Raw genomic sequence first — 26,901 nt, 5'->3', positions numbered from 1 at the left:
CTGCATTGCTCTGCAAATCCAGATGGTCCTTGAGGTGGCGTTTTAAAGGGCACTTCTCACACGCAGCATCTTCCTGAAGATGCACAGTCCTCCTGAGGCGGTGCTGCCATTTTAAATTTCTTGCTTTAGCTAAATGGCACGATCGTTGAACCATGTATCCATTTGGCTGCATTCAAGGGAAACATGTTCGGGGGTTGCACTTAAGTTTGCTTTTTTTTGTCTGGCTTAAAACTGCTTTTAGGAATTTGTTTACTCGTAAAGGGGCCACATGCTGCACTTTTGTAGCATTTTATTTTCCCCCTAAAATCCACTTATAATGTTAGTCAAGGTTCTTGCACAACAAAAACAATGATGTTGTACATGACTATTTCCCACCTTACCTTGATATATATAATATTTGACCAACAAATCGGCATATTAGAATGATTTCTGAAGGATCACGTGACACTGATGACTGGAGTAATGATGCTGAAAATTCAGCTTTGCATCACAGGGATAAATGACATTTTAAAATATATTAAAATAGAAATATGTTATTTTAAAGTGTATAATTATATTTCATGGTATTAACATTTTTACTGTACTTTTGATTAAATAAATGCAGCATTGGTGAGCTTTAGAGATTTTAAAAATCTTAATTTTTCCAAACTTTTGACTGGTTGTGTACATAATACAATTTAATGACTGTAAATATCACTGGAATTAAAAATTGGCGCTTATACTGCACTTAAAAATTAGCGCTTATACTGCACTGTACAAATTGTTTATTCGAGTTATTATAGATACCAACTGTAATGAATTCTAAATTACCTTTTTAATTTACATAAAAGCATCTGGGGTGCATGGGGAGGAAGTTTTGAGTTCTAAACGTCTATGTATAGCTACATAGTAATTGCGAACTATTTCATTTCAATTGAGCAAAATCAATCCTGGTTTTCAAATTGATGTCCTCTTTAATACAAAGACCTTCATCACTGCAGCAGCAATCAGCTCTCTGTAATTTAAAGAGACCACCTATGATCTAACCTAAGTGAACTTTGAGTGTGTAAACTAAAAGGTTTCATTTAATGATTGCTAAAGGTTCAGATTAAGGCCTTTTTTCTAAGGGCTCCACAGATCTCTTAGCTACGCTAAGCACTCATTTCTATAAAACCAAGAGGGAGAGGAGAAATATGAATTTGTGTTCATTATCATAACAAAGAGGCAGTTTAAACAGTGTGATTAATGATCACAGGGACGTCTGCGGGGTAAACCTACTCGCTTTCATTTCACGTGTGTATATTTTGTTGTTTATGTTAATGTGCACAAGAAGAGGTTGTATTCTCTACAGCTGTTTTCTCTCATCTTTCTCCAGCCCTTCTCTAGTTCTCACAGCATTATTATAGTCTTTTGAGTTTTGTGGACGTGTCCCAATTGCTTGCTTTTGTACCACTTCATAAAACCATATGTAATAAAGAGGAAGCTTCTGCAGTTGCCAAGCAGAATCTTTCATTTAGCTTGATTTTTGTTTACAAATTTGGTTACGAAGATCCGCTTCTGACTTGATCCAATCCATAAACAACATTTAGTCGGATGTTACTGAGAAAAATTAAGAAATTTGTTGAGAACACTCAAAATGTCAATTTTCATTGCAACTTTCCTGAGTAGATCTGTTTTTACTGTGCAGTATTCTGTATGTTGTGAGTAGGCCTAATCTTGGTCCATTTCGCATGTCTTTGTTGTAGCACATTGGAGTTATTAAAGTGCTGCAGCAGAACCATGAAGCATCTACTCATGACATGAATGCTAATATTGTTTAGAGTGGAACGACTCCATTTTTCTGTAATGTCAGAGTTGGTTGCCACTTTAGCTGTATTTCAGCGCTGTGATGTTTTTGTACTGTAGAGCTGTCGTTCTGATTTAGCTGTAATTCAGCAGCAATGTAGCACACATGACAAAATGAGAACAATGTGAGATGAATATCATTTCTTAGAAGTATGCTTGAACGCATACAGAATAGTTCACCCAGACCTTAGTGTAAAGCGCTCATGTATTATTTGTTAGTAGTTTAGATGAAATCTGCAGAGGCTGTAACAAACTAAGATGCTCAGAGAGGAAGCCAAGAATACAGGAAAACACCACCAACAACAAAAAAAAAAAAAAAACCAAAGCTGTGAAAGGTTTTATTATTCCCACACTCTTTTCCATTTCCAATAATAGTCTCTGCCTCATTTATATTTTTTATTTTTTCCATGTTTTCTCTCTCCGTATCTTTTTGGCAGACATTTGCCCACAGAAGCAGGAGTTGTGTTTTTATTTTGCTTTTCTCTTGCTGTAATCATTTCCAAATATAGTGTTTTTTTTATTACAGACTGGGACTAGTTTTCTCTGAGGAGTAAATTTCTGTTGCACAGTTTTACTTACGGATTTTAATCCTGTACGAATCCCTTGTCAAATACTGAAATTTCTTGTTCCAGATTCATTATTGATTCTGAACTTTTTCCAGTTTTCTGGGTAATGATGAGGTAATGATGCTCACATTAAGTGACCCCTTCCCTTAATTATATACAGTAATGTTATAATAGCATCACACAGAAATCTTGATTATTTCAGTGGGTTTCAATACCCATTGAAAATAAATAGATAAGTGCATTTTACATATCTTCAGAGTTTTTATTTTTATTTTCAATCCTTAACTTCTATACAAAACACTAGTTGGTGAAAGGAATAGTTCACAAAAATGTATATTCTCTCATCATTTGCTTGTTATTCCAAATCTGTATGACCTGCTTTTTTCCCATTTTAATGAATGTAAATGGTGACCACAGTTGTCGGTGGTCTCCATCCACTTCCATTGTATTTAAAAAAGGCAGTCTTACATGGTTAATAGTATAAAAATAGCCAGATTGAGTCTTGTTTTGTGTCTCACAGGACGAGTCTCAGAGGCAGAAGTCTTTGTACTGTAAGCCCTAATGTAAACCGTGGGCCAAAATAAGCCTTTGTTTGGGTTGTAGCTGCTGACTGGTTAATTTATTGTTGCCTGTCCCCTCCGGTCCAGCACTGGTCTGGCTGAAGATGGAGTGTGGTGTTCAGGAATCCATAATTTCCTTAGAAAGGCTTTTAAAGCTGTGTCTTATGGGAACTTTTAGCATGTTCAGGTTCTTTATATGTACTTAGTGCTAAGAAACAGGTGCTGGGAACATAGAGTAAAGCACAGTATGACCTCAAGGTGGCCACCTGCATGTACACAAACAGGCTGCCATATACCACAGCTTGTCATATGGCACTCAATCACATCCAACATGTTTTCTTTGGTCAAGCGCAGCCAGTGTAAACAGCCGTGGATTTGCTATACGTTAATGCAGCAACAAGGCTGGAAGACATTATAACCTACACAGCAAAATCACAAGTCCATGTTCGTTTCACATTATTAGTTTCGGAGAGCTCTGCTGACGGTGCACAGGAGGTCTCACTCCACACCACAGTCCATCCAAACTCTGCCTTACTGAAAGTGCTAAGTTGTGAAGCTGCAAAAAGCCCGAAAGTAGTTTTACCTGAGGAGATAAAGACTGCCTTATAGATAACCTTAAGACTAACATATTGATACTAACACCCAAAAAACTTTAATTTTGATTTCATGGGGACTTTAAATTGGTGTTTCACATATATATTTTCTCACACAACCTCAAAAAAATATATATATATTTTTCATCTAACTCTGTTCCTCTGAGAAATCTAATTTAATCCGGATAGGAAGGTGTGTGATTGCTTTATATGTATTTTTTACACTTCTCATTAATTTTGACCTCTGTTGTTCCTCATCTTAATTAATACTTTTAATTAAATATGTAATGTTGTAGTCATATTTTAAATCACATTTATGTTCATATTCAGAGTATGTGACCTTTCATAAATCCCACATTAAAAGGATAGTTCTCCCAAAAATGTAACTTTTCATCTCTTTTACTCACACTTATAAAATTCCACACTTCTTTCTTCTGTGGAATATGAAGATTTATTGAAAGTCAAAGGGGTCCAAAACAACATTGGCACCCAATAACAGAAAAAAAAGAATGTTGTTAAATAAAATGCCCTCTTTTGTTCTACAAAATAAAGAAAATGCTACACAATATTATTTTTTAGATGAACCATCAATTTTAAAAATATGACTACAGAAATCTCAATCCCATTCAAATCAGTACATGAAATCACAGGTGTCTTGTGTTAATAATTTTGGAAACGTGTCCAGTCTAAGGCTACGTCCACACGAAGCCAGAGCTTTCCCTATCCGATCTTTTTTTTCCCCTCGTCTCAAGAAATATCTGCATCCACACGAAACCACAAAACCGACACAAAACGATGTAGTATACATGCCAGACCAGTATGTGGCACTGTCATTTTGCCACAGAGATGCACTAAAAACGGAGAAGAAGACTTGGACTATGCGCATAAACCTTGCGCGCGGTATACAAACGAACATGGAACAATACTTTTATTGATCTGTGTTAATGTTAGTTAATAAAAAGACAATCGTTCTGTGTTTGTTCATGTTTTTGTTGCTGTTACGTGACATAGCGGTGTCTGACTAGGGGCAAGACGTGGGCTGATGACGTCATCGTTTCAGAAAATATACGGATTCTCTGTCCACACGAAAACGCAAGGGCGGTGTTTTCAGATTTATCCACTCTGGGACCCGGTTTAAAAAAATATTGGTTTCACTCTCCCAAAACGCCGGGTCCGTGTGGACGAAACGCCTATACGATACAAAATTTATGCATATACAGCTATGCATATACAGCTATGCATATACGCGTCTCCGTGTGGACGGGGCCTAAGTATGTGGCTTAATATGCTAGAGTTGTCATTTTCAGAGTGGACTGGGGTCACGTGGTCCATCAATTTGCTGTTTTTTATTGTTTTTTTTTGCAGAAAGTTATCCTTGACCTTAGTGACCTCTGAAAGGGATGAATCAGTATCTTGTAGCTGCCGCTGAGGATTGTAGACACACACAACATGCTCGCCGAACCATTCAGGCTAAATAAACAACAGCGATTTAGGAAGCAGAAGTTTATGCTAGGAGGTCTCTCTGTGGCTGCACTCAATACATTTTTCACAGGGAGCAATTTTGAGTTTGAATAGATTGAGGTTTTTCAATCTCATCACTTTATTTACATTTCAGATTTTCCTCTTTTGTGGTTAAGCTTTATATTTTTTGGGAAATGGTGATGCATAGCTGCAAGGCATTTCTTTTGGCTACCCTGGAAAGCTTGAATACATTGGCACATAGGCCTAAAAATCCTTCAAATGTCATTCTTCTCCATCTATGATCAAATCGGACTGCTGACCTGGCTGAAATACCAAGAACAGTTTAGAAAGCAAGCAAACCCAAGGCCAAAATAATTTCATCTTCAACTTTTTGATCCCCTTTGTGCTTTCCACAGTTATGGCCTTTGCTAGGTAATAAATGTCTCTCTTTATTTGTTAAATATAGCGTTTCATATTCGCATCGGCTTGAAGGCAAGCTCTGCGTGACTCTATACCTGCAATTCAAAGATTATTACTTTCTTGTGATAAGTCTTCATATCCTAATCATCCATTATTATTTTCCTCATTTGTTTGCAAGTACTGCATTTCTGTTCTGCTTAGCATTTCACAGCAGGGCAAAAAAGAACTCAAACATTCACCTTGAGAATTTCGATATCTGTTTGCCGTTTGATTATGAAGTTTGTTACACTTGGCGTATCAGTAGTACCAGCTTATCTGAGCACATTCCCGTTTGAGCTGGAATGATTACTGTAGGACTGCGGCCATCTGGAACACTGGCACATCTTCAAGTATGGGAATCTTCAAACATCTCACCAAACCAAGGCCAAACAAACATTGCTATTTTATTATTTTATTTTTTTTTACTATTACTTTTTTCATTGATTAATGTTTATCTAAATTAAGACACTAATTAAAGAGGGTAAGTAAAGGAATTTAAGGGGTTTTGTTAAGTGTCAATCAGTTTAATCAAACTGATACTGGAAGAATGTTAAGTTGTAAATCATTTTAAATGTTGTAAGTGGGAAGTTTGTGGTGTAGTAGCTGTCATTTATTTGCGGTTGTTTAGTTAAGATCTTGCGTTCTAGTTTCTGTAAGTAGAGCAGCAGTATAAGTAATGCAGTATTACAGGCCTTATAAAAGTCTAATTTGTCAAATTTCAGGCTAAGAAAATGCTGGAGTGTGGGTTCCTCTGCTGATTCCATAGCTGTGGCTCATGGAGAATTTGCTGAGAGTGAGACATAATAATGCTCTGGCATTATATCGCCTTCTTTTTGTGCTAAAAGACAATTCCAAGGCTGTTTCCCCACCATAATCATATTTAGACAAAACATTTAAATAGTTATTGGTTGTCTGATTTCATTGGAACATTGGATAGCATTTTGCATTCTTGCTTGCTTTCTCTCAGTTTCTGTCTTTGTGTGTTGTGTGACATTTCGGTCCCTCATATTTATTTTATTTATCTTATCTCAGCTTCTGCTGCAGTAAATGCCTCTCCAGTAAATGTAATTCCTGTTTATCTTTGCTGCTGCCTTTCTTTGCCAAATTGCTGATGGCCTGTCACAAAACTGTTAAAAAACTGAAAGTCACAGAGCTGTGGCCTAGTGGTTAGTGCACATAATCCAGTATGTTGCACTATGAGTTTCTAATTGTTTTCCTTTTTATTCTAAATATTAGTGCTGGGCAGTATACCGGTTCATACCGAATACCGCTGTTTATTTTTGTTATGATATGAATTTTTAAAATACCGCAATACCGGTGTATGTCGCTTAAACAATGTTCGGAACGCGACACTGTTTGAAAGGGGTCCCTTTTCACTGTTGCACTGTGTTGAGGGAACAGCTGTATGTGTTACTAAGCGTGAAAGTTCCTAAACTGAAGCTGTAGAACTAATAGAACGTGATGACACAGAAGAACTCATCCACAATATCCACATTGACCGCCACAAATATCCACCGCCCCCTGCCCGCGTCTCACACAGACACACGAGCGTGACTTTAGCACTAGATGTAGTAACTTTCAGACCCTTTTAGCGGCTTTTTTCCATAGAATATTCATACTGACAAACCTAGAGACTTTTTTGGATAAACCTTAGCTATGGTTCGTTTGGAAGATTTCGTCAGTGCTGTCCCGCGAACGAGAGTGACTCCTGGTTAACATGTATTAAAGGGGTCGTGTTTAGTCACTATTTAGTGTAGTATTTTTTGATAATATTCACTCATCATGACAGTAAAATAGGGCATTCTAAGTCAATATACTGCAGTATTTCCTCTCTCAATCAGTAGAAAATATGGTTAACACCCGGTCATGCATGAAAAAAAAAATACCGTCATGTACCGTGAAACCAGTATAATTTAGAAAAATACCGTGATATAAATTTTTGGTCATACCGCCCAGCACTACTAAATATCATTTGCTAATTTGTTCCAAAACTGATCTGATTTAGCCAATTAAAATTAAACCTATTTTCCACTGCTGTTTAATGGTCAGGTCACATCTTCCAGACTTACAGTAGCTCTCAGGCAGAAACTGCTGGTTTGTGTCTTTATCCCAGTCATTTTCCTTCTATAAATATTTTAAGATCATTTTCAAGATGATTTACCTTAAGATTATAAATGTTATACATTGAAAATTTGAATGTAGAAATTGTTGTAAGGTCAGACATTGGCTCCATGAATCTTCAACGGTTTGTCGTCTGAGGCTGAGCTAAGTAAATCATCTCCTGTAGCTCTACACTTGTCTTCAGGCCCAAAGTTGCAGATTCATTTGAAAAATCTCATTAAGAGCAGCGGATTACTAAGTGCAGACTCGGATGGCTTTTATCCGTCGACTCTGCTCTCCCCAAATCCCTCATGGTTACAGCCAATTTACTCACGAAGGAAAGTCAAATATTTAACACCACCCTCTTCTATCAGTCATGTAGGTTAAATCCGAGTGATGAGGCACACGTTAGCATTCAGGAGATGGAAACACTGACTTGTGAGAAAAGTCCTTACTCTGAAACTTTGAGTAAAGCTAAAAATATACTGGTAGAAGGGCAATCTGCACATAATGTGAGAGCGGCTTGTTGGTTTAAGTGAATTTTAAAAGCTAAATCCGGATATGGCATCTTGGCTATTGGGCTGTTTTTTCTTGATCCGTTAATAACTGTGCTCAAAGCAGCTTCAGAGCAAATATTCAGCTCGTTGAAGCTGAAGCGCAAATCTCACAGGGTGTTTGCTCTGGCAGAATGGCTTAGATGTTTTCCAGTCATGTGCTTGTTATTTGTTTGAGAGGCTGGGTATTGCAGGATTTTGATTTAGGTTGTAGCATACCTGTGGATGGAGTAGATAAGAGTTCTAATGAATTTAGTTTTTGTAATTATGGTGTTTTGTAATTATTGCGTTCTCCTTCATTTAGCAGCAAATTAAAACCTCCAGGCATTTTTTTTTTTTTTGCATAATTTAAGTGCTACATCAAGGCATACTCCTCTCCGTTTGAATATTAAATCTGTTTAAAATATTACAAATGCAAACAGAAAATTAATCATGCATCATAGTTGAGACACTCAAGGATTAGAAATGCACAGTATATATTTTATTTTATTTTGTTTTAATTTAATTTTATTATTTTGTTATTATTTCTTTCTATTTTTTGATGTACAAAACTGGGTATATTTTTGTATACAAAACAGATATCGTATATTTATATATTTCAATGTTTTAAATTATATATGATTTTTTAAATATATAATTTTAATAACAGCCATGAAAGTAGTGGTAACATTAAAAAATATATCGACTAATTACCAAACTTTTTTGGTGCACAAAACATACATAGTTTGAGAAAAGTAACAATGACTTTTTTTTACCTTTCTCATTTAGTAAATCTCATAAAATAGAAAAAAAAAATGCATTTTTGAGACAGAATCCAGAGCTTATTGAATTTTTGGCAAGCTTCTTTCTATCCCAAATGTCCTGGAAAAAATTGCTGCCAAAAATTATTTTCTTCCTTTCACTTTTCTTTTGAATTGGTCTGTTGTGTGCTTTATCTCCACGGATGTCATCCTCATATGCCTGTTTCTAGTAGTTTCATTTCAAACTGATGGAGAGGAACTGACAATGGGAGGAATGGAGAAAGCCTCCATCCCCCCTACCAGGCAGTGTTAAACCACTTATTTCGAGACAAACTGGATTATAGACAAAAAAAAAGACAAAAGCTATATTCCACATTGGGCTGCAGAAGGCCTGACATTGAAAACGTAGGCCGTATTATAAAGATGGACACTTCTTGTTTATGTGGGAGATGATGGAGATAGAGCCAAGCACTAAAATCTCTCTCCATCTGTGACTGGTGGTCGTTCTCTAAGGGTTTGGTGTTATCAGATTTTGTTCTTCCTTTCTAGTTGGTTTTCTGTCTTTGTGTCTTGTTCTATTCTTCTGCTTAAGCTCTAGAGAAGCGAATGCCGCTTCAGGAAGATGAACATAGCGTACAGAGAATTGATTTCTTTGTACTGTGTGATAGTGTTTAGAGTCCATTCTTTTACGGTGACACGTAGACATTCAAATAGCAACGTCTTCAGTGTGCACACATGGATGCGGTTAATTCCACTGTGTTTTACACGGTGCCAGATACTACGCAGACTAGAAGTGACAATTGTTGTTTGTCTGATGGCCAGGTAGTGTGAATAAAAATGTGTTTATGTTCTTAAATTCTCTCTTCTGTTTTTTTCCATACAGCCTGAGGACGTTTTCGCTTGGTTAAACGCTGCCACATTTAGTCCAGCATTGTGCATCAAGTACACTTCAGATACAATGAGGCAAACACATTCCTGCGTTCTCAAATGCGGTGTCTTGTTGTGAGAATTGGAAGATTTTTCCCAAATAGAAAAGTTAACATGAAACAGTGTTTTGGAAGGTTTTTTATTGAGTAATGTGGCTTATTTTAGAGTGAAATGGGATGTTCAGTGAGACTTTACCCACTGGGACTAAATTATATAATTAAATTAATCGGGAATCATAAAAAGTTTGCATTCCATACTATACCTGAATGTAGGTTTGCGAAAATGTGCAAGTAGCCAAAAAAATTGGTTAACGTTATCCAGCAGTTCATGCTTTTTTGACATGAATGAGAAAGGAAAGTGGAAAAAGAAAATTTCAGTGGAAATCAAGTTTATTATTTCGATTAAATATTATGAAGACAATTTGATTTTATGCACTGATTATTATGTACATAATTATGATTATGATGATTTATGTAATTATGTACTCATAAGTTGTGTTCTGTAAGATCAGTGTGTTAAAAATGTGACTTAAAAACGGAGTCAATTTTGATTTCTCTTTCACATAAACAACAAAAAATGGCATTCTCAGCACATTTCACAACCATCATTTGACATATTTCAAGTAAAACGCAATATTACAATAGTATACACAATATTTTACATCACCCATACAACAAAAACTGTGATCTTAAAACAAGTGTGAAAGGCAGAGAAGGTATTTACATTTTGATTAAATAATTTGAAAATAAGCTGTTTTTGAATTATGAATTATACATAATATCAGTAATCTGTGGTATTAAAAACATTTACAGTTTTGATTTTTTTTCATTCACTTTTTTAATTTTACATTTTAATTTTAGTTTTTTTGTAATTTCATAATTTCGTTTGTACTTTTGTAAGTGTGTGTGTTGTGCACTTAATTTTTAGTCATTTTGTTTGTGCTTTTGTAAACGTGTGTGTGTGTGTGTGTGTGTGTGTATGTATATATATATATATATATTCAGTTTTATTTCCAGTTATAATTTTACTTGTTTGTTTACTCTGATATTTAGATTTTATTTTAGCTTTATTTCCATTAACACAGTCTAATTATAATAACTTTACCAGGAACACAATTTTGATTTCATTTTGAAATATAGTATTTTGTACATGCATAGTATCTTCTGAGCACATACACATACACACACACACACACACACACACACACACACACACACACAGATTGAAACCTACACAAATCCCAGGGTCTATGTGTTTTGGCTCCAAACCTGCAAGTACTAAAAACTCCTGCTGGTTCTCGAGAGCCTGTGCAGTCCCAAACCTGCAGCCGCCTCATAAATCCAGCGAGAATCCTGTGTGCAAGCATTCACACTCCCGCATGACCTCACTGACACATCTTCAGCCTCCGCAATTCGTCTCACTCGCGCCGTCTCACCCCCACTGAGCTTAAGCTCCGTTTGACCACCGGTAATTTGTATTGAGTCGAGTTTTTATTTATTTATATATTTATATGTGTGTGCGCAAGAAACAGCCCATATTTACAGGCTTTTGGTGAGATTGGCTGACAGGGTCATGTGGAGTTCAGTCATTTGCTCGTATGTGCACTAAAATGACAGATGCGTCCACATCACCGCACTTATTTGCAGAGATTTATACCTGTTGAAATGTATGAATGTCTCTCGTACTTTAATCCGTTTGAATTCACAATCCTTCAGTGCTAGATGAAGATGGTGATACATCACCCCAAAGCTCTCCTGGCACCTTTGAAAATCCCATATCTGTGAAGAGAAACATTCAGGAGAGAAGTGTCATTAGATGTGAAGACATTTTGAAAGCCTTTTTCCTGGTATGAATTCTTTGACTCCAAGGATGTAATTATGCCTATATACTGTGTGATCGTCGCTCTCTTACTGTGGTAGTTCACTAATTAGGGACAGGAACTGCCTCTGTACTACAGATGTAGTGAAGTATGTGAGGACTTTCAAGTGTAACCAAAAGGAAATGGCAAAGCTTGCAAGGCAGCAAAAACAGCTTTGAGCTTACAGCTTTGTATTTTGTACCAATAAAATGCTGCATGAAAGTCGTCGTTGACATTTTCATGAAACATGGCAGGCATCTTGTTGTCAGTCAGCTGTCCGTGAGAATCATCACAATGTCTTTTCTGTGTGAAGACCCCTAGTGATGGTTGAATAAATATAAGACGGCCCGTTACAATTGTCTATGCAATTATGTGCAGATATTACAATGGCCTCAACACTGTTGTTTGCAACAACAAAATAAAAAAGCATACTTAAAACGGCAATTATCTACAAAACAAAGTTCAAGTGAAGCTTTAATATATGAGCACTTTATGCCTAACTTACAGACTTTATTTACTTTTTATTTTGTATATAATTTTAGTTTCTTTTTTTCAGTCAAATGTATTTTATTTATTTTTTTTTTATATTGGTAAATATTTTAATTACATATGTGCAATACTAGAGTAAGTATATTATTTATACACTATACACTATATATATGTGTGTATATATATATAGTATAAATAATATACTTTAGTAATTGCACATATGTAATATATGTAATATACTTATATTTATATTTAAGTATATTATTTATATTATTAAAATGATTTATTTATTTCACATTTATATGTGGAAAAAACATAATCAATCAATCCTCATTTCTGTTTTCATAGTTGATGCTTAATGTTTTTTTCAGCAAAATTCTTAACCCATGAAAAGGCATGGATTACATTATCAATATTGGTAGATTAAGAATCATTACTGAATTGTTTATTCGAGAACATTTTTAATTGCTAATTTCAGAAAGCTCTACTTACTGTAGTATGTTCTTCTAACTAATTTTCATTTTAGAGATATACAGTATGTGGGCATTTGTGACCTTCATACAAATGCAGTTTAGTCCTGCCTCAAAGTAGTTCTGTGTTTCTCTTCAGTCGGACCGTTCCGCTCGGCCTCTGTAGCCTGCTGCTTCAAGACCCCTGTGGGACGGTCCCTTTACGACCTCTTCCCTTCAGCGTACAGTTCACTCCGCTGGGATGTGCACGTTCCCCCTGAAACGGCCAGCTGTACTGTATGCACGAAATCAAAGCACCTTCAGATCTTATAAATATTTATCATGCAAACCATTTTTATTCATTTCAATATTTATTATGTTAATTTCTATCTGCACTGATTTTATATGTGTTTAAGCTATTGTTGTAGTTCTATTGTTGTAGTATTCATCTTTCGCGATCGTTAATGCGCCCATCATGCCTTCAGTCAGTAAACTTAAACAGATGTCACAGGAACTGAGAGAGACAGGTTATTAACTTGATGTTGTCCAAGACTTTAATTGGTGACAGATTGATATGTCTTACAGACATAGTTTTCTTTAAGTGTGCTGCAAAACAAAAGAACAAGCTTACATTTTAAATAGCTCTCATGTAGATTTTATTTTATTTGTCTGTTTTTTTTTGTCTGTATTTATTCATTTAGTGAGAAAAATAATTTACAGACAAAAAATGTAAATTAAAACTGAATGTAAAAAAATATACAAAATAAAAATTATAAAATTATTTCACACCAAAAAGTACATTTCTAAACATATTAGTCATTATATTTTTTTATTGTTTTAAGTATTCATTCAGTAAAAAAATAAAACACTATCTATCTTTAAACAAAAAAAATGTTTAAATTTTTATTTTTCTCTTGGTGGCATGTGGCTCTTTCTATCATATCACAGATTCAGAGCTGTGTGTCTGTCAGGTCTTACGGTAAAGGTTATGTCATTCGGGACATGCTCTATACATCTGTGCTACATAACATGATTACATGGGAAGTGGCCTGTTACAGACATTTCCCCTGAGTAAAAATGTGCTCTTTGTCTAAACCAGAGATGACCAAAACCAGGACAAAAAATCTATACTGTATAAAGCAGCTGGACATTAATGCAGAACACATACTCACTGTCTCACATTCATTCTGTTAGTGAGTCAGCTGGGAAGAGGAGTATTTCGCTGTAAGTTGCAATAAATGGTGTTATAGACCGACAAAATGGTTCACAAATAATCATTAGGGAAAGCTTTCCAACATTAATCTTTAATATGAGTGTTTTCCAAATGTACATAACATATTGTAAGGGTTATGAAATAAAAATGAAAATGTTCATGATTTACTGACATTGTTCCAAACCAGTGGAATACAAAATGAGGTTTTTTTTCTGTTCTTTTCCATACATTTAAAATTAATAGGGACGAATGCTACAAGACATATGATTTCTGTCATTTCTCTGACTTCCTTCACTTTTATTCTGCTTTTTAAGCAGTGTTAACATCCTGCCTAACATTTCCATTTGTATTCTGCAGGAGGAGGAAAGTCATAAAGGTTTGGAACAACATAAAAAAAAAGATTACAGAATGTTCATTTTTGGGTGAACTATCCCTTTAATGGTGATTGACGAAGGCCTTGAAGTAATCATTTGCATGTTTGTTTGCCGTCAGTACCGAATGAGTTCCGTGTTTGGAGGAAGTCATAAAATTGCTTGAGGGTATCCACGATCCAAAATCAACACGAAAAGGAAGGCGTACTGAACTTTGCAGCTGCTCTACCAGCAACTGGTCAATATTCCCTCCTTTTACTTAACGTGTAAAATATTCAAACACTCCATAAATACTCAAATAATTTTCATGCTGGAGTGTTTAATATCAGCGCTGCAGTATGATGGATTGGCACCTTTATGAGGCCATATCTGGTTTATTTTATAAAATCTGTAAAAGCCGGCTGTATGAGACAGAGATGAATGCGGCGCTGCCTTGTGTTGTGACGTCAAGCTGACCAGCAGTCAGTGACGCTACGTTTATTATTCTGGCCTCTCTGAAAAATGTGGAAAATGTGTGTCTACATTTGGCCAAGAGTTTAAATTGTTTGCAGTGACTGGAGATGCAAAGGGCTGATTCTCGTTAACCATCACAGGCCTCGCAAGGTTTGATGTCACAATGAAACTGTAGTACGTGCATGTGGTACAGTATGTATTGAACAACTCTTAAGACTCCAACAAATTGCTCATGAAAGCTGCTTGTGTTCCAGATTGTGCTCCAGTGTTTATTTTTCCGGTCTCAATTTACTTACTGTTTTTTATTTAATATTTAATGCAGTTGGAATTTTTTGGTATTGTAATAAAACCTGGTCCAGATGTAAGCACAAGGATTTGAAAAACCTAAAGTCATACAGAAACAAAAAAGATACTGCCATATCCTTTTTGAAATATTCCAGTCAGTTTTTGTTCTCATGTTGTTTTCCCTGGTTTTGTTTCTCAGAAAAAGCCTCCCTTGTATGTTTTCCTTAAAATGTCATTAATTTGTAAAAAAAAATTAAAAAAAATACAAAATCAATACAAAATCAGCCCAAACTGCAATGCTGCTGAAAATGTTTTAGTTTGTTTTGGTTTTAATTTTGTTTTGTTTTGTTTTGCTTTGCTTCACTTTGATTTGTTTTGCTTTGCTTTGCTTTTATTTGTTTTGCTTTGCTTTGCTGTTTCATTTTGTTTTGTTTTTGTTTGTGGTTCATTGTCATTTTGTTTGGTTTTCTTTACTTTTGCTTTGCTTTTTTGAGTTTTGTTTGTCTTTGTTTTTGATAGTTTTGTTTGTTTGATTTTATTTATTTATTTATTTTTGGTTTATATTATGTATATTATGTTATGGCTATATTATGTTTTTTCTAAATGTTTTTTCTATCTTTTTTTTTCTAAATGAAATCAAGTTCCCTTTTTGTATGATGTACAGTAGGTTGGATTTGCCCAGCCTAATTTATTTTATGAATTTGAATATGTTTGATTCTGCTGTATCCTCTTTGAAATCCCAGTAATTTTGTCTTTTGATCAATGTTGTTTTTCTCTGTGTTTGTTTCTCAGAAGAAGAACCTGCACTTGCTGTTGAGCGTTTTTCTGCTGGGCTTCTGGGGTGTCATCCTTTTGGCTTGCCGTCTTTACTGGATGGGAAACAAACCTCCGAACTTCTCCAACTCGGACAACCCTGCAGCAGACTGTCCTTGTTTCCTAACTAGGACGCTAACATTCTTTTTTCTCCCTGCAATGAACGTTTGGCTCCTCCTGTGCCCTGACATGCTAAGTTTTGATTGGTCAATGGATGCTCTGCCTCTTGTGCGGAGCCTTGCAGATTGGCGAAACCTCCACACCGTGGCCTTCTACACCTCGCTTCTAGCGCTGGCATGGTTCGGGCTTTGCCATTACCCAACCAAAAGCAAGGAGACCAATGGGAAAGCACATCATGTAGCAAACGGGAAGTCCACAAACGGACACAGTTGTAGCTCTGATTATGAACACTCAACTTTTTACTCAAACTCAGTGCAGATGAATGGAACAAATGGTACTGCAAAACACTATTCATCGTCTTTGCCCACCACAGAGAGTTTGGTGGTCTTCTCATTGGGTCTGCTGGCCATTCCCTTCATCCCTGCCACCAACCTGTTCTTCTACGTAGGCTTCGTGGTGGCGGAGCGAGTACTGTACATCCCTAGTATGGGCTTCTGCCTGTTGGTAGCAGTGGGGATGAGAGCTTTATATGTCAGATTGAGGAGGAAGTCCTCCAGAACTTTGGTGCTAGGCTGCTCAGCAGCCCTGGTCCTTCTTTTTGGTATTAAGACAGTGTTGAGGAACCGTGACTGGCAGAATGAGGAGATGCTATACAAGTCAGGGATATCTGTGAACCCTGCTAAAGGTAATTTCAACCCTCTGGGGTCTGAGGAGATTTTGGGGCCCTTGAGATAATTTTACATGCCCTGACATTTGTGCTTATTTCAGATACTTATACCATTTAACATAGTCCAAGTAATTCAGGAGATTCTTCCTCCCCTGTATTGAATGACATGTCTACCTATTTTCCAGTGTTATTTTAGTATAATTTAAATAATATTTTAGTTTTTAGTAATATTTTGAATGTTTTCAGTTTTGTACTTTTTCATTTAATTTTAAGTTTTAGTAAATTTGTGCTTTGTCATTTTGTATATTTTTTTTATCTTATATTTATTTAATATTTTATTTCAGTTAACGTTTTCATTACAGGTAACAAAATGTTAGTTTCTGGTTTTAGTTAACTATAAAACCCTGCAAGATATTGGGAGTGTAATTCTTGTTTATGCAGCCATATTGTAATATTTAGTTACCCAAAGTCATATTCCAATTAATCTACACTACAACTAGGCGATGTTAAGTATTACTTAACTTAAGGGTGACAGCAGGATGTGTTGCAATCATTTATTTCCCCACAAATGCTGCTGCAAACCAAACATGGAAGTTGCTCATCATGAAAAGTTTTGAGGTTTGAGGTAGGGATGTTCATTTCGGTTATTTTTCCTAACCGACAACCGACGCTCGTTAACTGATTATTAACCGTTAACCGTCAAGATTATTTTAAATTAGAAATTAATTAAATTAGAAAGGATAAAATTAACATCCCTAGTTTGAGGGTTTATGTATCAAGTTTCCTCAGCCTCTCTTCATTTCTGTACTCATTTTTGGTCTATGGCTCAAATATTTAAATTTAAATCTAAAACATTTACTTGGATCATTTTTAGATAAGTGATATTGACATTTACAAAGTGTGCACTGGCATAAAAAACAAAATCACAAATTCCTTTTTAAGTACTAAGTTCCATTAGCACAGCGAATATTGCTTAATTAATTGTAAGCACAAAATGATGATTTAATGCATTAGAATCATTAGAATTTCCCCCAGTTTATCAGTCACATGGATTCATGCATCAAATTCATTTTGTGTATGGAGCAGAGCCACTGAACTGTTAAATTATCATCCTCTCTGATTGAATTCCATCTATTAACGACAGCTAGTTATCTTCATTTGTTAAATCTCTCAAATTGATTGTCACAATTTAATTTAAATCATTTATCAAGCCAGACTGCATCAATATGACTTTGTAATTACCTTCGGTGATCCAATTTTACAGGCTGTGGTATTTTCGCCCCTTTCATGGCACAGATACTATGCATGAGTAGCATCTAAAATTGCATTATTATAATGTAATTTACTTTTTTTTCCTTGCTTGTACCTCTCATAAGCCTTTATGAATTTCAGATTCTGTATCCAGTTTACTATGTGACTTGTACGCGCAAAACGTTTGCAAAGTTTCACATTGTTGCGCTATGATGCAACCTAACCAACCAAAATGCAACATTGTGAAATTTGATGAAAACATTCTGGAGACCATATCAAAGATGCCAATAATGTAACAAAAAATGACACACAATTTACATATTTGGTTTACCAGAAATAGAATGTTGTGGATATTGTGACTACCTGGTACAATTTGCCTTTTAAAAAATCATCCATTTTTATAAACAATACAAAATCAGACCAAATGAAAATCAGAGCACAACTGTTTTAAGTTAAGTTTATATATATATATATATATATATATATTAGGGCTGTCAGTCGATTACAATTTTTTAATCTAATTAATCAATGGGTGCTGCGATTAATTAATCAAATTAATCGCAAACTAAATTTGGCTGTGAAAATACCCCCAAAAGATAATTTAAAGCTTTTATTGGGTTTAAATGTTTAGGCTACAATGGCCTAACATAAAGTATGGAACATAAAAGAAGATAATTTGAGAAACATCAATGCAATGAAATTCACTGGTGACCAAAACAGATTAGTTACCAACAGTCTTCAAAATTACTTATTTTTTGTTGTGCAAAAGAAAGTAAGTCATTCAGGTTTGAAACAAGGGTGAGTAAATGATGACAGGATTTTTTTTTGTGAACTATCCCTTAAATGTTTTTTATTTTTTTATTTTATTTATTTTTTTTTTATAAATGAAATGATACTCTAGAGAAGAAACTAAAACTACCAGCAGGTGGCGGTAAATGTCTTTTGAGTCGATTCGTTCAAACAGCTGATTCATTCAGGAATTTAGTAAACGGCTCTCTATGAATGGTTCTTTGAATCATTGATGATTTGTTCAAAAGACAGATTCATTCAGAAACTAAACACCCTGTGTTGCTCGGAGATGCACAGCAATTCTGCTGTGGCTGTGTAGATAATATTTTCGTTGGCAAAATTGAACAAAAACACAATATTGTATTTAAAATATAACACAATATTAACTTCTTATTTACTGAACTGTTGTATAAAATCACATTTGCACACAGGTCTGGGGGCGGGGCCAGTGCGTTAACTGCGTTAAAATATTTTAATCGCGTTATTTTTTCATAACTAATTAATTAAGTTAATATGTTAAACTGACAGCCCTAATATATAGATATCTTTTAAAATCTAATTTTTAGATGTTCCTAGATTTCTTGTATTTTCTGAATTTTATTTTTTTTATTCTTCTTTCTCAGCTTGGGGTAACTTGGGAAACGTTCTCAAGAACCAGGGAAAGGTGGTGGAGGCCGAGCGAGCCTACAGGAACGCTCTGTACTACCGGAGGAACATGGCTGACATGTTGTATAACCTGTGAGTGAGCGAACTTCCTCCTAACAGCTGACTTTATTGATCTGTCCTTGTAAAGCTGAGGAAATCTCCTGAGAGGCCAGACTATGACTGTCCCCAGATTCATCAGCCTTCCAGAGGACGGTGTCAGGGACCCACTAGACACATTAACCCCCACAGTCAGGGCATGAAGGCACTTCATACATAATTCATATACCGCACACGTTTGGGCTGTTCTCAGTTATCCATTTAAGCAGTGGGGATGGGAATCCTTAGGCGCACCTCACAATCAGATTTGATTTTAATTCAGGGAGTTGTGATGTGATTACAAAATGATTCTCGATGCATCTAATTTTTTCAACAAGAGCGTACCCAGTGAGTGAGTTTAGAGTGATAGATTTTGCACACTACGTCATACATGGGATGTTTTCCTGCATATGCTTTTTCAATGAATAACATTATATTAATTGTAATAATAATTAGCATTGAAATCATAAAGTAAATTTCAATTGTTAATAATTTAAAACTATTATATTCTAATTTCTAATTTTACCTGTTTAAAAAATGTTTTCATTCCTGTTCATTTGTTCCTGCTGAATAATTCTTACAGGGAAACCTTTTTTTTTCTCCATTAGGCTTCTGTAAAATTAGTACAAACCACAGGGCTTTTAGTTTGTTTTCGTTCTCTGGAAGTTGATTTCAAAAGTTATATATATTGAACAGTTGAATGCAAATGGAGTGAATATAATAATTATCATTTTATTTTATTACTAAATTATTTTAAGTGCGTGGAGTTTTTTTTTTTGTCTCTTACTGCATATTTTTCTGAAAAAAATAACAGGTTTGACTTTGTTTTAGGTTGCTAGTCCATCAATTTAAAATATGCCCAGTTGATTTAAAAAAAATCTTACAGGGCATTTGGGAAATAAATTTTTTCTTGCCACTAGCCTTTGTAATCTTAGTACAAGCTCCGGGCTTTGGGTTTGTTTTCATTCTCTGGAAGTCGATTTCATAGTTATTTAACTTAATTAAATATCACTGAAAATTTTTTTGATATAAATGAAATTAATTTAATGGTTTGTTTTTTGTCTTTTTCCTTTTTTTGTTAATTTGAATTAATTGTGTTACCCATACTTTGTAATTGTTCATGTTCTCATTTTTCCTTCCTTTTGGATTGCAGGGGTCTGTTGCTCCAGGAAAACAACAGATTCTCAGAGGCCCTCAACTACTATAAGCTGGCCATTGGGAGCAGGCCAACGCTGGCTTGTAAGTACAGCTCCTCTTTTTATGAACAATTTCAAGCCGCCTCAGTCTTCACTGTGTCCAGGCAACTACAAATTAAAAGGTCTGTGTGGTTCTCTCAGTGTGTGTGTGTGTGTGTGTGTGTGTGTGTGTGTGTGTGTGTGTGTGTGCTCAAACTAAGTCCAGCATTAAAGAAATAATGATGATTCACAGGCCTACACACTCACTCTGTTTCCACTCTTGTCAAGGAATGATTGACGTTTGATTCGATTTCAACAGAAAAAAAGAATCCAGGCCAAAATCCTTTTATACTATTTGGCCCAGTGTGGATGCATATGCTTGCCTCTTATCCAAATGAAATGCATGTGCTATTTTTGGCCGTTTTAAGGTTTCTCATAGAATTTCCCATGTTGTTTTTAGTGTCATGGGAGGAAATTATTGCTACTCTGCTTGAATGACTAGATTTGCCCAGGGAGACAATTATCATGATGTGTGCAGTGGGGTCTGGGGATTTTTAAGTCAAATTTTGCTTTACAAAAGGACATTCTGTAAAACATTCTGTGTAAGTCATTCAGAATCAACTAGCTGGTCAGCCAGTGTATAATAAGGATGGTTTAGGGTCAAATCTACCACATTTTGTAGGAGATACATTTTTAATAATACAAAAGAGTTGAATATAAATATTACTAAATATTTTTAATACTAAATTCACTGGCGAATTAGCATATTAGAATGACTTCTGCAGGATTATGTAACGCTGAATACTGAAGTAATGGCTGCTGAAAATTTGGCTTTGCCATCATAGTAATAAAGTACATTATAATTAAAGTATATTAAAATAGAAAACAGATATTTTAAATTGTAATAATGTCACACTTTTACTGTTTTACTAATATTTCTTTTACTGTTTTTACTGGTACTGTACATTAAATGATAGCCTTGGTGAGCATAAGAGACTTCTTTCAAAAACATTAAAAATTATTTAAATTATTCCAAACTTTTGACATATATGCATACATTTATATAGTGTACATATTTTACTATTAATGTTTTAATATTAAATATCAAAATGAAAAAGCATAAAAGTGGCACAAAACACAGTACCAAAAACATACAAATATTATAGAATAATATATAAACAGTAGAAAAAAATAAAAGAATAAAATAAATTGAAAAGAATAAGAAAATAACATTTGTATTCAATACATAAAACAGTAATAATAACCCATTAAATAAAGAATTATGATTAAAGTCATGTTTTTGCATTGGTGCAAAAGTTTAAAGAATTCACCCCTGAATTTCAGAGCAAAAATATCTCCTCACTCGCTACTTTCCTCATATGCCACTTTAGTGCAGTAGCATTTCCTCCCAATTTAATGTGTGTGAGACATCTGTAAGAGATCTGTAATAGTTTGAGATCAGAGCACGCACATATTGCAGCTCTGAGGAGAGGGATGGATGTCTACTAGTCCCTGCTGCAGGAGTCCTGATAGATTGTCCCGTCCTGTGATATAAACTAATTTAAATCTGTGGTTCTGTGTGTATGCATGGTCTATTAAGAGCATCAGAATTGAGCCTGCAGCTGGAGTGGATATTCCCCTGCTGATTTAGATTTGATTCTGGCCGGGTGGATAGTGAATATGTATTGGCACCTTATCGACTAGACCGCAAGGCCGCTGATCTTCATAAATCAACTAGTTCATTCCTGCAGCCCCAGTGGAGGTCTTTCTCTGAGCCTCAATAAGCCTCATTACCTTTTGCACTGATATACACCCTTTCCTCTCTCTTTCAGCCGCCTACTTGAACACAGGGATTGTCCTGATGAACCAGGGCCGTCTAGAAGAGGCCAAGCGCACTTTTGTCACTTGTGCCGATATCCCAGATGAAAACCTGAAGGATCCTCATGCACATAAGAGCTCAGTCACCAGCTGCCTGTATAACCTGGGAAAGCTTCTTCATGAGCAGGGCCATCAGGAGGTGAGACGCTCTCCAGCACAGTTAAAGCCTTTAGATTTCAATTCTGTACACACCAAATCTGAGGTTACGAAAGTATAAAAATCAGTTTTCACACCACAACTTTTCAGACCAATGCTTTAACCATGAAATGTGTAATTTCTGACCGTTTTCAAATTGGTTTCCCAGGAAATATATAAAGTGAAAAGAACGATCATCAAAATGTTATATTTCAGACTCTTGAACTTGATTTAATTGGCTTGTTTTGTTTGTGAAAATTAAGGCTTGGAATGAATAGACTATTAGTCGGAGTACTTTTTTATGCTTACAATTGTGGCTTTTTATGAATTAATGGTGTATTCTGTTTTTAGGAGGCCATATCTGTATATAAAGAAGCGATACAGAAGATGCCCAGGCAGTTTGCCCCACAGAGCCTTTATAATATGATGGGTAAGTTTGACGCTGTCTAGAATGCTTTGTTCCAGAGTCAGATATAATTTTGTATAACTGTAATAAAAAATAAAAAAAAGCCATTGCTCCTTTTCTCCAGTCTTCAGTGTCAAATGATCCTTCAGAAATCATTTTAATATACTGATTTAGAGCTCAAAAAACATTTCACATTATTATCATCAGTGTTGAAAACATTAGTGTTGCTTATTATTTTTGTGGAAACTGTGATGCAGTTTTTCAAGATTCTTTGATGAATAGAAAGTTCAAAAGAAAAACATTTATTGGAAATAGACTTTTTTTTGTAAAGTGACGTGTTTTTACAGTCACTTTTGATCAATTTAATACATCCTTGATGAATAAAGCTATTAATTTCTTTCAAAAATAAAAATTAGAAATCATTCAAAATAAAAATAATTTAAAGTGCCCCTATTATGGGTTATGAAAGGTTCATATTTTGGTTTTGGGAGTCCCCAACAACAGGTTGACATTCATGCAAGATCAAAAAACACTTTCATTGTCTTATAATATGCATTTATTTTGACCTTACTTGCTCAACGACTCCCAAACGATTCGCTCAACGATTCATTTTTCCAAACCCCTCCTTTGCGTGACGCTAATCTGCGGTGATTGGTCGATTGGTCTCGTTTTCATTTCATCATGCCTGTAATGCCTGATAAAGCATCGTTTGTGAGCGCAGTGCTGCTTTGTTTACAGCCGTTACCAGGGAAAAACAGCTATTTTTACCGCTCCAAAAGCCGCACCTAGTGGCAAAGAATGAATTTGCATTTTCATTCAGACCAACTGGAAAAGACCAACAAGTAGGCGGGCAATATGCTAATGTTTCATGTTGACGTCAATTCGTTCGTTTTAAAAACGACTCGTTTCAATGATTCAGAGTCGACTCTTTCATTTGAGAGACAATAACTTTATACACGGTGCACTTTCAGATTTAAAACTTTGCAGGATGTTTTCATTCACTTAGAGCTGTATTACACACTGCATGAAAGGTAATTTTAAAAAATCCATAATAGGGACACTTTAATTTAATATTGTTGCAGTGTTTGTGTTGTTTCTAGGCTGATTGTTTTCTGTGATGTAATGGACTGTTTTTCTTAGCAGAGACTTTAAGCTCTCTACAAGATAGTAAAATCTACAAGATAAGCTAGTTAAGCGGTCTACACGATCATAAAATAATTTAAACTGAAATCAATATTTTATGTCTATATATTTATTTGGTAAGCAGTTGTGTAATAAGTGGGATCGTGTACAGTCAGCAGGCCATTATTGCAAAATGAACCCCTTCAGGGTGATAAAAGACCTCACTGTCAGTCTTATTTTGCAATAATGACTGACTTTACTGTACATTATTCCTTACGTACTGTAAATCCGTATTGTTTTTATCTTGTCTCACCAGTGGGTCTGTAATTGTAATGGTGCCTTTTCTGATGAACCCACTTCCATTGCATTCTTTTGATCTATGTAGAATCGATTTTGTCAGATCGAGTCAACAGCTTCACAAACAAGATAAGTTAGAGGCTTTGTACAATACAGAGAGCGTGAGAATCGTTCTGTTTTATTTAGAGCATGGGAGCAAACTGTTAGATTTTAATATCTTATGCAACACATTTACCAACCCACAGCTTTCAGCCTTTCCCTCCCATCTCATTTTCTCACAATTATCTCTTAACTATTTTTCTGTAATTCTTTTTTTTCGTTTCCCCATGTTCATTTCTTTCCAAGCTCATTTGTTGTTAATTTTTCGGGTTTGTGTTCTTTTGTTTGTTGTCACTGTTTCAACTGTATTGAGCTCATTCTAACAGCCAAAATCGACAGCTGTCTCCTCTGACCAACTGAGCCAAATACAGCTTGACTGAGGAGGTCAGACTGTATCTGTTAAACAATCCTTTTAAATTGCTAAATATACCAGCATGTGGATGTTTTGTACACTACCATTCAAATTTGGGGTTGGTAGGAGTTTTTGTTTTTTTTATGTTTTTGTAAGAACTATCTTACCAAGGCTGCATTTATTTGATCATAAAATAAAACCATTTTAATGTATATTATAATGTAATTTATTCCTTTATGATGCAAAGTTGAATTTTCAGCAGCCATTAGCCACATGATCCTTCAGAAATCATTATAATATGCTGATTTGATGCTCAAGAAACATTGTTTTTCTGGATTCTTTGAGAAATAGAACATTCAAAAGAATAGAATTTATTTAAAATCAAAATCTTTTGTAACATTATAAATGTCTTTACTGTAACTTTTGATCACTTTAGTGCATTGCTGAATAAAAGTATTACAGTAGTGTATAATTTTTTTTCATTGCTAAATTCATGATCATACTCTTACTGTTAGGACTCTTCAGAAACAATGTTTTTCTATTGCGCAGAACAAATGTGTGACGAATGAGGAATTGTGTTTGTTTAAGATTCGCTTAATGAGTCAGAGTTTTCTGTATTTCTTCAAAATCTGTGTTTCCAAAGCAATATTCTTGTTAATTTACAAACATGGCGAGAGTTTTGTGTGACATCATCATTCCCAGCTGTCATTAGTGAGCCATCTGCAGTATGTCATTTTTTTATCTTTAAAATAATAGCTGAAAATTCCAGCGTTATTTGACTTTAGGCTGTTTTAATGACCCACGTGTCCTATATTTGACATTGGTGTGGACAGACGTGTATTGAGACTGGCGGGTCATGTGAAGCCCCAGTGTAGTCACATATGCTCTGCTTATGTTATTTAAGCTCTAATTACATTACATTAACATTGTTTAGGCTGTGTTATCTCAGTGAAGTAGCTGTGATAGGTTCTTCTGTAATAATCTGTGTGAGAGGAGCGTGTGTGTTATTGCAGGTGGGTGGGGAGCTGGAGGCTGGCTGAGGTATTAGATGATGTTTAAAGGATAGGAGTGTGTGTTTATACTCGTGTCATGAGGAGTCAGCTTTTACGTCTGGATTTATAAGAGTAGGGTTGGCACTGGGACAGGCATGGCTTTGAATTGCTGAGCTGAAGACCGGAGGACAGTATTTTTAGAGTAGTATACATGGGTCAATATCACCATATGCTTTTCAACCCTCACAATACTCAAAAATCCCATTCGCTTTGTCATGTCATAAATAGTAGACACTCAAGTACTATTGAAACATATTAGCTGAGAAACATATTGTAAAATATCAAGATGACAGGGTGGACCAGCACATGACGGGGTGGACACATAATGCAGAACACACAAAGCATGACAAAATATGACAATGAAACATTTATTCAACTTTGAAAAAAAAAAAAATAAAAAATAATATAATTACATCCTCAATCACATTGATATACCCCTCCCCATTCATTTTAGATTTTAGCAATATTGACTACAAATGAATGCTGTGTCCACCCTGTCATGTGTATATCCACCCTATCGAGTCTAAGTGGCGGACAGGGTGGACATTTTGAGCTTCAATTAGCATATTAGCTTACAACAAACTGTGACTAGCTGAATAGTTAGTCTGGTTGTTGAATAGAATTTGGTATATTTAAAGTTACATATTTTGAAAATACTGTATTCTAATCACTTCTGGCATATTTTATGCTGACAGGGTAGACATGTTAAGCCTTGGAAAAGCAAGTAAGCAAACTCATACGAAGAAAATTTGTCAACTGAAAAGTCACCAACTTTTGAAAACTCACCTCAGCCATTGAAATTCCCGCCACTGAAGAGACAAAAAAATCTGTTGTCTTGATATCACTAAAGGGGATGGCCTTTTCTTAAAGGGGCGGATTCCCCAATATGACAGGGTGGGCAACCATTCAAGGGATATGGACAAACTCTTCTTTTTTTTTTTTTTTTTTTTTTTTTTTTTTAAAAAAAAATTTTTTTTTTTTTTTTTTTTCTAATTTTTATTTATTCACTGATGTAAAATTCTGTACTTTTTAGTAAGGCCGGTATAACTGAAATGTTCTACAAATGGAAAAGATAGCTCTGCCATAGCATTTCAGTCTTTTT

At 35.2% G+C, this 26,901-nt stretch overlaps 1 protein-coding gene across 2 annotated transcripts in view; it reads left to right on the top strand.

Annotated features, from left to right (window-relative positions):
- LOC107673141 (transmembrane and TPR repeat-containing protein 2-like) overlaps positions 1-26,901 on the top strand; it is a 121,219-nt gene that overhangs the window by 68,834 nt on the left and 25,484 nt on the right. For both annotated transcript variants that reach the window (XM_016466630.1, XM_016466628.1), the window contains exons 3-7: positions 15,695-16,520; positions 19,166-19,280; positions 20,437-20,522; positions 22,291-22,475; positions 22,823-22,901. In XM_016466630.1, coding sequence (XP_016322116.1) covers positions 15,695-16,520; positions 19,166-19,280; positions 20,437-20,522; positions 22,291-22,475; positions 22,823-22,901 — 1,291 coding nt within the window. The remainder of the gene's footprint in view (positions 1-15,694; positions 16,521-19,165; positions 19,281-20,436; positions 20,523-22,290; positions 22,476-22,822; positions 22,902-26,901) is intronic.

The sequence above is a fragment of the Sinocyclocheilus anshuiensis genome, unplaced genomic scaffold (assembly GCF_001515605.1).
Source record: "Sinocyclocheilus anshuiensis isolate Anshui unplaced genomic scaffold, SAMN03320099.WGS_v1.1 scaffold304, whole genome shotgun sequence".
Taxonomy (NCBI): Eukaryota; Metazoa; Chordata; class Actinopteri; order Cypriniformes; family Cyprinidae; genus Sinocyclocheilus; species Sinocyclocheilus anshuiensis.
This window is presented reverse-complemented; position numbering and strand designations above follow the sequence as displayed.